The sequence below is a fragment of the Rhipicephalus microplus genome, chromosome 4 (assembly GCF_043290135.1).
Source record: "Rhipicephalus microplus isolate Deutch F79 chromosome 4, USDA_Rmic, whole genome shotgun sequence".
NCBI lineage: Eukaryota > Metazoa > Arthropoda > Arachnida > Ixodida > Ixodidae > Rhipicephalus > Rhipicephalus microplus.
In genome coordinates this window covers 118824281-118837388 of record NC_134703.1, presented here as the reverse complement: position 1 = coordinate 118837388, position 13108 = coordinate 118824281, and the positions used below count along the sequence as shown (strand labels likewise).

The 13108-nt window shown below is 42.5% G+C and overlaps 1 protein-coding gene across 1 annotated transcript in view; it reads left to right on the top strand.

Annotated features, from left to right (window-relative positions):
• Nucleotides 1-13090, top strand: part of LOC119172847 (cell adhesion molecule Dscam1-like) — a 165481-nt gene extending 152391 nt beyond the window's left edge. The window contains exons 27-30 of the mRNA XM_075893167.1: nt 247-357; nt 9620-9889; nt 11364-11675; nt 13083-13090. Coding sequence (XP_075749282.1) covers nt 247-357; nt 9620-9889; nt 11364-11675; nt 13083-13090 — 701 coding nt within the window. The remainder of the gene's footprint in view (nt 1-246; nt 358-9619; nt 9890-11363; nt 11676-13082) is intronic.
• The last annotated feature ends 18 nt before the right edge of the window (nt 13091-13108 follow it).

The following is a 13108-nucleotide window of genomic DNA, read 5'->3' as shown; positions in this document are numbered from 1 at the left end:
TTCGTAAAAGTCGTGCTGCTTCATATTTGGGGCACCATGTATGTATAAATTCAGAAGGATCTGGCAACAGGCATCTAGGTCATCTATTTCTTCATTTGTCAGAGTGGGAGCTCAGAATTGGATATCAATCTAAACGTAATGAACGTTCATATAACGAAAGCCCCAAAATACGGTGGAAAATGTACATTGTTACATTCGTCAGCATTGTGTCTACAAACAACAACAAATTCTTCATTGCCTTCGCAGCTCCTCAGAGACCAGCCTCTGTAAGCGTGCTGTCGACAACTTCAAATAGCATCACACTGGGCTGGCGCGAAAGGAATAGCGCAAAGGGAGTGAACATGCCCAAGGTCAAAGGTGAGTATTCTGCACAACAACGCAACTCTGCGCCATCTCCATCCCCCGATAGCGTAAAGTGGCGTTCAAGACTCGCTTGACCGCAATGATTTCGCCAGAGTAACCACCCCTAATACTGTTCATCAACATTTTTGGCAACGCGAACGACGTATTCATACGTGGAAGCAGGAAATACGCAATTACCGCCATATTTTGGGGGAAACCTATCACATCCCAAGACAGAGTTACATGGAATCGGCAAAATTTATTTCACATGCTGAGACTGAAAGACGCATTGTTCATAAAGTCATATTGGGAAGTAATTAGAGAAAAAATCATCGTGCGCATGCATTAGGCAAGAATCCGGCTTGCTTAATACATGCTCATGAATGAGAGTTTTCGGTGCATTGCGCGTGCATCGCAAATTGAATATTGAGCTTGCAGAATTCCGGAAACAACAGTCTGTCGCAGTTTGTCGTGTTGCGCTCATCTACTTGATATTCAGTGAGAAAAAATGCTATACAAAAAAGGGGGAAAAACATAAAAAGCAGAAAGATGAAAAAAGAAAGCTTATGCATTTGAGGCGGCTTCCGATCGAAAGTGGTCTCAGCCCATTGTCAACGTTTAACATTTTCCTTGAAATCTCCGAGGTCTCCCATGCAGATAAGTTTCGAAACCTTTCCCGAAAAAGTTAGGGGGACAATAGAATATAGCTTGGGTATAGGCTGCTTTGGCGCGGTCGCCATTTATTTCAAATTTGGTGCTCCAACGAGCGCGAATACGTGGAACATGATGTGGGCTCTCTCTAGCAGCAAGATTTTACCGCGATATTTTTCAGCTGCGAAATAATAACTGTCTTCATGAAATGTAACACTATAAACTCAAATAATATCTTTGCTGGTGTACATTTCTCGTCTAGAGCTGTGTCGTAGCACGGTATTTGCGCGCTTTATTTTGGGCTTGTGTAGACTTGTTCCGCATGAGTTGCGTTTGAGAAAGCGCCGGTGAAATACTGTTGCGAGTAGAGTGCTGGAAATGCACGAGATACGCGATGAGACAAGCAACAACGAATGCCGAATACATAACAAAAATGCATTCTACGTCTCTTGTGAGCTGGTAGACAACGAATATATTTCGTCGGAAAAGAATACTATCTAGTGAAATACTGAGAATTTAAAAATAAAGCAAACATAAATTTGCAATTCGCATATTGGAATCCTGAAACGCAACGGTGCCATCGGGAAAGGCTTTTTGTTTTTTTGTTTATCTCTCAGTGGAAAAATACATTACCGAGCATGCTACATGAAGAATCTACAATGTACTCTGTCACAAAAAGTACATTTCGTAAATAAGAGGAAAAGTGAATTAACTTGTGCGCTCATGACAGGTCAGTATTTGTACGGGTTCAGCTGTTAATCACGAGTTCGCGAATTCACCTGCCCATCAGGGTGTATTACGAATGTCTAATATTCCGAAAACCTCAGTGAATAGCATTTGTAGCCAACACTGGAGAAATAAATGCTGCAACAAGAATTCAGTGCCGTGTAATCTCTGTCGCAGCCTGTGTTTAGTGTTCTGAAGTAAAGATATATGCAACCTAAACGCTGACATACGCTGAAACAGCCATATTTGATTTTATGAAATGCCTTCTTGAAAAATGAAAACGAGGGCTAGCTGTCTACTTAGAGCGATTAAGCTTTATTATTTATATTTCGAAAACCTCATAAAGGTTGGTGCAGTGGTTGCCGGCAAAAAGGATTACGTGCATACCTATGTTGCCAGAGAAAAGTGGCGGTGGTAAAACTCCACATTGATTGACTGGTTGATTGATTTATTGATTAAGTCGTGTGGCAAAAACAGAAAAACTAGGAAAGAGGCAAGAAACGTATTTACCATATGCGTCGCCTTTTTTCTAAACAATCGAAAGCATATGAGCAATGCCGGGGAGCTCGTGACGCCGGAGGGTTACTTACGCTAGGAGAAACGAGAGTGCAAAAAAAAAAGATGACGTAGAAAAAAACGCCCCATTCCGGAGCAGTGAACTTGGAAGGCAAAAAATGAGACGAAAGAGAGAGAGAACGAATGGAATATGTGAATGCAAAAACGGATGCTGAGAAAACGAAAAAAATAATTGAAAGAACAAGTGTACAGTGGCAGCTGGCTTCCCGACGAGAACGTTAAGCCAAGATGTGGCCGTGACGCGCGTGGTGCGATGATTTTGGCGCGATGCTGGAGTTTGAGACTGAAACGAAAAAGGCTCGCACGTAAACAGGCTTTCTTCTAAGGGATGCAAGCCGCAGAGGTTTGAGGAAAGTGTGGCAAATGTGCATCGAGGAATAAAAGTATAAAAACAACGTGACCTATAAGAAATGTAGTAGTTGTTGCTAATATTTTAGTTGTTTTAGCATTTTTATTTTTGTGACACGCTGAGGGATAGCCGGCTCTTACACACAGCCCACCTTTCCATGTATATATATATATATATATATATATATATATATATATATATATATATATATATATATATATATATATATATATGTAAGCTGCGTAGCAACCAACCCTGAGGGCACATTTACACTTGAGAAGTGAAGTGAAAACAAACACGCCAAACTGGCCGGAAAACCATGACTGCGCTCGTAGAAAATATTTACAACTCTTCTGGCCTTCACGCCGCCGCTACCATCACTATACCTTGAGAATCATTTCAATTTTGCCGGTTTTCTGCGCACTAAATTTTGTACCAATTTTTAGTTATTCACGTAAAGTAGTGAAAAGAAACGGCTCGCACCTTTTAAAACTATGTTTCGGGAGACAAGCCGGTCAGCAGAAACAACGTGAGTGAACGCACCGGCAGTGACTGTGGCGTATTCAGCTGGCTCTACACAAAGCGAGAAGACTCGTTGGGGCATGTCGACTCGCTGCTGCTACACCGCCTCACTCCCGTGTTTCCAGTGTTGTCTAATTCCAGTGTCGGTCATTGTAATCTAAACCAGGCTCTTGATGAACGCGTCCTCGTTGAGGCTATCATGCTTCGTCGTGTCACGGGTAGTTTGCAATTTGAGCAATCGTGTTTTTCTATGATTTCAGCTTATTATAGCCACAGCCGACGCCTTTGCGGTCATGCGGATTCTGCGGTCGACAAGTTAGATCGCGCAGTTGGAGCAAGTGCAGCCAAATACGTGAAGCGAAAGCGGATCCGCTTTGGCGTGGCGGAAAAATCAGTCTGAAAACATATTTTTTTTTTCACCGCGGAGTACTTTTCGGCCACTTGGACGCCGAAACTAGCCAGAGTTCAAAGAACTTCGCTGCTTTCTCTCTCTGCGAGGCAAAGTGTGAACGCATCATGAAGGTTATAGAATCGAAGGAGAACGCGGGGACAGTCTCGATTCAGAACGAAAAACTTCTGCGGAAAAAGAGTGCAGACGCTGGCACGAATGACCAACGGCGTGGGAAAATTTTGGCAAAAGAAAAATTGATGGAGAAAGAAAATGCACGCAAATAATTAAAAAATATTGTCACATCCCACGTCTCTTGAGAATCGATGTTATGTGAAGTATGCGGGGGCAAGGTGACCGTGTTTGCGTTTTTTTTCTTTTATTGAGGGACACGCTATGGACTGACGCTAAATTCATGTACAATTATTACGCGCATGGACATAGGTCAAGCGGTTGCCGATGTTTATATATCCAGTTGTTTGCACTTGCTTAACGATGCCAATAGCAAGATAGATATTAGCAGCAACAGTAGCAATAAGCTTATATGAAGCACTGGTGCTCGCCAGGGTGTTGCCCTGGACAGTGCTAAATAAATCAACTTCAGCGGATGTCACCTAACTGCAATTGGAGTCAATCCCACGTGATGGCTATACCGTGGGATTATATAAGTAATGTTTCTGAATCTGACGCTTCACAAACAAGAAAGTATTCGAAAAAGTTGCTCCGAGACCCCGCGTAGATGTGAGGTAGAATGCTTCTTGCCACGCAGAATGCTTGAGATCGATTAAATCTGGGATCCTGAAATTTATTCTTTGAATTCGTCAGGTGGACGCTACTAATGTCAGGTATTTCTTTACGCTCGCGCCTTCAAATTGCCCATGTGTGTCCTCGTCGTTCTTGGGTAGATAGTTATTGTCAATCACCAGTGCCACATACCCGCGTATCAGTGGCACAAACCCGCCCGCGGGTATCTGCCACTAGCTTGCGGAAAATTTTTGACGACGAATGCGACGGCATTGTGACATTATTCCTGTGTTGGCCAGCGCATAAAATTTCTCGGTCTATGTTACCCTCCCATGCTTATTTTGGTTCACTGCCAAGTTAAGGGGGCGATCACGAGAGCACCCAGACGTAAGCGGCTAGGTAGACAGATTATACAGATAGAAACGTACATAGACGCCAAAACTGCTTGCAGGGCACAAACAAGTGCTTTGTATTTAAAATCGCAGGCGAGAGGAAGAGCAAGAATCACTAGAGATGCCACAAGAGTGTGCGTCCATCGATTTCAGCCAGCACACGGGGTAATGCTGCCAGAGAAGGAAAGTGACAGAATGCTGTGAAAAAAATATATGAAATAAAGGGGAGGCTGACGGGCTTGAACAGAGAACTGCAGAAGGAGGTCGACGAGAATCAGTGTATTTTTCTTGACAAATAAAATAAGCCCAAAGGATGGATAACGCAATTCTGTGGGGTGGGCATAAAGCGACGACAGCTTTTTTAAACACGAACGGTGAGAAATTGATAGGCAGCACCTTCTGAAAAAAAATAACAGAGTTTGCGAAAAAGTTAATCTGGCTTCAAGTGGAAGGAAAACCACACGTTTAAATATTCGTGCGTGATAAGATACGTTCGCACAGCAGACGTGCTCAGCCCCTTCATAACGTTGTCACTGCCACTACATTAAAGCGCAATCATGAGACCGCATCACATCTTTGTTTTCAGAGTACCCAAATCCGTGGGGTATCTTGACGTAGAGTCGACGCCTGACAGGAGTTTGCTTCGAAGGAGCTGCCGAACTTATTGTTGCGTGTCACGCGAGAGTTTCATATAATGAAGTATTTAAAAACTTTGTGTGACAAGAAGTTAAAGTTGTCAAAGGTGACAGTCGTGGCTTGTGCGAAGTTCTATGGGTCTTGTCAGAATGCTGAAAAGCGTCGGACGCTGAGGCCACTTTCGTCTTAGGTATGCGCGTGAGAGAAAAATGAAAATGAAAAGCTTTTAACGTAGCGTAAAGATTATGTATGCCCAAAAAATCCAAGCAAAAACATTTGTCGCACTTACTTTCCTCTATCCACTTTTTGTTTTGAATAATTCAGAAACGTGTTCTTTGGGAAGTGTATACACAAGCACTGTCGCGCTCATCCTGTGCATTCCTTTTTTTTCAGCCTGGTCTCCTTTGCAGTGCTACCTCCTGTTCGAAAATCTGAGTGAATAGCCAAAAATTATTAAGTCTAACAAAAGTTTTAAATGCGAAGCAATTCTTAGCGAACTTCGGCAACTTTGACCATGTCTATCTATTTATCTATTTATCCATCTTGCCGCTGACAAATTTTGGCTCTTCTGGCCGTATCTATAATAATATCGATACCCAAATTCGTATGACATACCATGACTGTACGACGAGCTTAACTGATTCGTCATAACATGAAAATCATGACAGGTAAGCCATGTATGCCATGATTTACACTTCATGGTCTTACTGCAGTTTCGGTGGTTTTGTTCGCATGACATTTTACAAAACTGGTAAAGTATGACATGACTGCATGGCGAACACAAGCGAGATACGCTAACATGAAAATCATGACATGCGTGTCATGTAACAACATGACTACATGCCACACTCATGATTCGCTCGCGGCCGTTTCGCTAGCTTAGCATATACGAAATTTAGTATTACGCGACGTGAATGAATGAAGAATGTATATGAGTGTTGCAGACATGATAATTATGACATAAGGGTCATGTAAAACGTGTCTACATGCTACGTTCATAGCGTACTCGCAGCTGTTTAGCTGGCTCCACATATACCAAATTTGGTATTACTTAACTTGAATGGACGACAAAGACGAATGAGACGCCCAAAAAGGATAATCATGATATGCGTTTCATGTGAAACATGACTACATGCTATACTGATAGCGTGCTCGCAGTCGTTTCGCTAGCTATACATATACCAAATTTGGTATTACGTGAGGTGAATGGACGATGAAGCTAAATGACATGTTCAGACATGATAATCCTGATATGCTTGAAACATTATAACATGCTGCGCTCATCGCGCGTTCGTGGTCATTTCGCTAGCTCTGCATTGACTAAAGTTAGTATCAGGTGACGTGAATAGACGACGAAGGAAAATGACACGTCCAAACATGATAATCATTATATGCGTGGCATGTAAAACATGACTGCATGCTATGCTGATAGCGTGCTCGCAGCCGTTTCGCTAGCTGCACATATACCAATTTTAGTATTACGTGACGTGAATGGACGATGAAGCTAAATGACATGTTCAAACATGATAATCCTTATATACGTGTCATGTGAAACATGATGACATGCTACGCTCATTGTGCGTTCGCGGCCATTTAGCTAGCTCCACACTTACCAAATTTGGTATCAGGTGACATGAATAGACGACGAAGGAAAATGGCGCGTCCAAACACGATAATCATTATATGCGTGGCATGTAAAACATCACTACTCATAGCGTGCTCGCGGCCGTTTCGCTAGCTCCACATATACGAAATATGGTATTCCGTTGCGTGAAGTCATGTACGGCATAATTTACATCCACATCGTAACGTTGTGCTCTTTTTAAAGTGACATATTGACCTTCTTCATTCGTGCTTCGCATATCATCGATTCCCATAGTACGTGGGATTTGCCAAATTTTTCAGCCTAATTCACACTTTTCTAGTTTTTTGTATAGTTTCACAGCCACAGACTAGATTGCCTCCAATTTAGAATTATATATATTCAAAATTTTAATAACCATAGAAAAAGTAAACTAATGCAAAAACTTGAACATGATATCATCATGCAAGAAATAATGCTTGGCTACTAGAAAAAGTGAATAGGGAGTCTCATAATAACATTTACAGGCGCTGCGGGCGTTGCGGGTATAGCGGGCACCATATGAGTTTTAGAGTAATGTTTGCCCCTCCAAGTGAACAATCCAGATACTTAAGCTGCCCCGCAAACTGAAACGCACGGAACCTACACATAGCCCCCACAGCAGCGCTTGCGGTCCGCAAGCGGGCCGCACACGCCGCTCGCTATTTCGGATTTTATGAGGGTAGGCCGCGAACGCGATCGGCGGCTCGCGTTACGACGCATGCGCTGTGGCAGCGACCACACCGCTAGGGCTTGCGGGGCGCTATTCTAAACCTCCCTAATCAATGTCGAATAAACCAAGGCGTGTGTAACTGAAGAACGGCACTAGAACTGTACAAAGAGGTGAGGAAGTAAACGTGGCGCTTTGTTGGTGTCCGCTCGCTTTCACTCAGTTTTAACGTGTTTCCTGTGTTCTAAATCAGTGTGTCCTTGCCCGCCTAACTCAAGACACTTAAAAAGGGGCAGAAGAAATGAAACATGAGCTGTAGAAAGCACAAAAGAAGTTCAGCACAAGCGGTGCACACTTCTGGAAAATGAAGCCCAAAGTTTGAAGCAGCAATAATAATTGAAAGTGTTAATTTAAGGGCTTGTGTTTGTTGATCGTGTTCAATAATTTATTGTCATTTACGTCACAGAGATACGTCACATAGGTCTTGGTGAGCCCCGGCACAAAGCACTTTTCTGCTAAATAAAAAAAGCTGCGCATGAGCCTCATCGTCAGCGTTCCGCTTCTACCTCTCAGACCATTAGCAATTCTCAACAGCTTGAGATGCATGGAAATGTGAAATGTTGCTGGTAAGGAAGCGAACAGCAAAAGACGAGCAAGGAAAGGCATAACAGTTTATTTTTTGCTGATAGTGGTACTGTCTAGAAGGTCATGCGTCCTACACTATTACGCAAACTTGTACCAATTTGAGGTTTGGAAACATAAGGACGCGTACGTGAAGCTGGCAGAGCTTTTTTGTATGTATTTTCTTTTCAGACTATCTTGCCGTGTACAAGAATGATATGTAAAGAAACATTGCTGGAAGAAAGTGTAATCGAAAAATTTGGCAAATCGCATGCAGCATGGTAACCGTTGTAGCATGAAACATGCGGTGTAAATCTCGGCCATTATGAAAGAGAGAAAAATATGACGCGGAAAGAGGAGGAGGACGCGTACAGATAAGAGAACAACCACCACTGCTCACTTTAAGCAGGGAAGCATAGTGCTTTCTTTAAAATATGGTGCTTCGTTGCAGCCTTTTTGTCCGCTGCTAACGCTAAGCACCTCGCGTCTGAAGGCTTGAAAGTTTGAAAGCTCCACTAACAAGTTAAAAAAAAAAAAACTGCCACCCCCGCGCAAGGGCTCGGTGCTTACATTGCTGTATGGCCAGTCTCCACATTCATCGTGCCTATGCAGACATACGTGCGAGATGGATGAGCAGAAATTAATATTCTCGCAAATCGCGTTTCTAGCGTAATGAGACCTGTGCTTTCGCGTAATCTATATCTTGCGAACGATATCTATTTACATTTACAAAACATTTCATAGCACGCTTATGATGTGTGAACCTATAAGTACTTGTGTGTGTTTCTTTTTCTCTGTACCAGTGATAATTGATTCTCTTGACATCTACCCTGGTTGCGTTGCTTTTGAACAGTGAGCCATTTTCTGCATCGTGCATCAGACACGTGTTGTCTGCTGAACAGTAAATATTCAATTGCACAATTGGTTAAGGTGTGCTCAAATGCATCTGTTCTGGAAGACATTACATCGCCCTGATATACAACAAGGGGATCTACGGTACAGCTTTCTTCACTGGCTTAGCCGAGCGTAAGGACGTTGGGTGATCACCCTCCTAAACTTTTAAAATTATTGAATCGTATCTGCTGAAAAAAAGAAAACAAATTAACGCACACAAGTGCACTATCAAGCATACCTAAATAATTGTTAAATCTTTCCACCTCCGTCACTAAAAAATTAAAAGACATTCTGGGCTGCGGCCCTTGTCACATCGTTAACATTCTGGGGTGGTATGAACATGGTATTAGGCGAGTTGTGTTGGCATGGTTATATTAGTTCGTACGTAAAACTAGATACAGACACATTTATCTACACCTGCTAACTCACTCACTCACTCACTCACTCACTCACTCACTCACTCATTAGCATGCATTCTCTATTCAAGAGTACGAGGTCCACTACAAAAGGCATCAGGGCTCCTGGGACTCGCTGCGCGTGGCTCCACCGCAGCCAAGATCCATCGGCGAAGCTGGAGCGAGAGACACGCATTGGACGTCCACGTTGGCCTCGGCCAATAGCGTCAACAGCAGCTGGTTGGCTCACGAGCTAACTGGCCTGTCGTGCGGCACGCAGTACCACATCTACATCGTGGCCGTGGCCGACAGGGGTCGCAGTGAGCCCAGTGACACCGTTTTCGCAAGGACGCAAGGGGGAGGTAAGAAAATGTGTCTCCTGTCAGTCAGTCGGCTTGTAGGTTAATCAGATATAGAAGTGTCGCTCTAAATATAAAAAAACAGCGAGTAAAAAGGCAAGAGTCAGTGAGGTTAACCAGAAAAATGTGTGGTTGGCTACCTTATGCTGAGAAGAGTACGAACGGGAAGGGAAAAAATTAACGTTGCCTCGCACTTCTGGAGTGAACTGTGTATAAATAGTGAGGCAAGGTGGTTTTCTACGTTTCCCTCTAGTTTTGGGTTTCTCATCTGATTTCCCATTTTGTCTGCTTTTTCTATTTTTTTCTATCAGCTTAACTTTATTTCTTTTTACTTTATCCACTTCTACTCCTAGATCTTTTTATATATTTTTCTGTCATTTTTTGCTTTCTCCACTCGCTCTTTTTACGCCCTTCTGTTTCGTTTAATATATTTCTCTCAGTCTGTATATTTCTTTTTATTCTTCTTTTTCTACCGTTATTTCTCTCTATATGTGCTTGTGTTCTTTATCCATTTAGGTTTTTCGTACTTTAACGTTTTTCGAGACCTTTCTTCGTTTTTTTGTATCACTTGCTTTTTTCACGTTATCTATTTTTCTTTCTTCTTTCTATCTACATTTACATTATGATTTCTATCACTCTCTTTTGCTTGTTCCTTTTTCTCTAATGCCCAGGGCTGCTGTAAACAATAATGGTGCTTGCCCGATTCCTGTGGCGCATACCAAAATCAGAATTTTCATTGACGCTGCGCAATTTAGCGATAACTCGTACAACTTCACTGAATAGAGATTGAAGAAAACAAGTTACATATCTTGATTATAGTATTTATTTAGGATGGAGCACAAGCAAACGAATGCTTAAAACAGATTCGCTGTTGACGGAGGAAGTGCAAAAGAGTTGAATCCCTGCTAATATTAGCTAGATTTGAGCTTTAGCGGGCAGAATACAGGACTGAAGAATTAAGCATGGGATGACTTATGAGATGACTGATGAACGAGATGACTTATGAACAAGAAAAAAAGGGGTAATGAAAATAACCACGAATAATCAAAGTGACGTCTCGTCCTAGGTCTGATAGTAGACACGTTTTGCACGCGCTCCACGAAGTCTATTCGAGTGATGTCCCTAGGGCAAACTATGTGATGGCTGGAGACATAAGACGCGTGAAATAAACAGCTATAAAACGAGGCTTTTGCGCAGCAGTTTACTGAAATAATGTTGTACATACATACGTACATACATACGTACATACATACATACATACATACATACATACATACATACATACATACATACATACATACATACATACATACATACATACATACATACATACATACATACACGGCTTCTACAGAAAAGGGCTCTCAAACCAAGGGCTACCGAAGTTCCGTGCGGTGCTAACTTCAACGTGCTCATTCTTGGCTACTTGTGTAACGGAACTATACCTTATTATCTAATGCACGGCACACGAACGCAGTGCCAACGTCGCCGAAGCGGGAGGCCTTCGTGACACCGAACGTGAACTCGTTGACACTTCTTCCGTCCTCCTGGGCGTCGGATCAATCCGACTGCCCCGTGTCGCACCTGGCTGTTGAGTACAGACCACGTGACAGCTCGGGACCCTGGACGGTGGCTTCACGCGCACTGCAGCCGCGAGAGGGTCCCATGACGTTGCACCATTTACGGCCAGACACCTGGTACAGCCTGCGCGTCACGGCGCACACCGAGGCCGGCACCACATCAGCCGAATATGTCATCCGCACTTTGCCAGCTTCTGCCACAGTCGCAGGTACTGTGGTCAGTAATGGATGCGTAGCGCTTCATGATTATCCTTGGATAATCTGAAAACGGGCCTAAAAACAGTTCTCTCCAGAAATGATGCATTAGTTTTCGAAATGGTCTTATATTTTGCAACCGATTGTCTGGTATACTATTTCATTATTAATACTGTTATTATAAAAATACTTATGCACCTAATGTTCCAACAAACAATCATAAGGTTGTTGTTGAGGATCACGTAAAAATAAAACTATAATTATATACAAAACAATATAAGCAGTCTTCAGTAGAAAGTACAAAGAGAATGAGAGAATGACCTAAAACGCTGAGACTAATAATAATTCACAAAAAAGGGTCAAGAGTGCTGAAAGACGACCCGACGAATATTGAACGGAAATTAAAAATATTATTGCAAATGTATACTTGTGCGTAATTCTCGCTATATTACGCAAGTAGGAACAACTTGTAAATTGTTTCAAAATATGTTCTAGAAGTGCAAAGCTCGAATAAAAGAAATGACTGTGAAAAATAAAATCTGAAGATCAAGAAAGTTAAAACTACAGAGACCTAATTCTGTGGTCGATAGAAAGATACATAGATGAAAAAAACGCACGGAGGTTGTCTCGGTAATAGAAACCGGTTTGCTACCCTGCACAGGGGTGGAGACATAAAGTTTATTTTGGATGGCAGAGCGTTGCAAAAACAAGTGGACACGTGAAATGAACCGTTCCTTTTTGAGTAACTTACGCAGAATTAGATGTTGTGCACAACGGAGAAGTACAGGAATGGTTATGGTACTGTGAACTAGTTGTTGAGAAATACAGGATAGCCCCGCCGCGGTGGTCTAGTGGCTAAGGTACTCGGCTGCTGACCAGCCGGTTGCGGGATTGAATCCCGGCTGCGGTGGATGCATTCCCGATGGGGGCGGAATTGTTGTAGTCTCGTGTGCTCAGATGTCGGTGCACGTTAAAGAACCCCAGGTGGTCGAAATTTCCGGAGCCCTCCACTACGGCGTCTCTCGTAATCATGTGGTGGGTCAAGGACGGTAAACCCCACATATCAACAGAAATACAGGATAAGCACTGCTTTGCCGCCAGTAAAGTGAAGGTAATAATAATTATATTTCAGCAATATCACAATTCGTAACTGCTTATTGTGCCAATTAGATTCTTTAGTTAATCTGTGATATCACTAACTTGTGCACTGTCACCTCATTATTATTATCACACAGCACAATCAGCATGAATCGTTAAAATATACCGACGAAAGTCATTATAAACTTGGACACGTTGTAATATGCTTGGTAAGTAATTGATGAAGGCACGAGTCGGGAAGAAAGGCACCGCCAAAGAAATGATACGTAGAAAGTTGGAACACTCAGCTTTTTCTGTCTCTTTTTCGGTATTGTTTGTCACAGATTTGTGAAATAATAAAGTATTTACT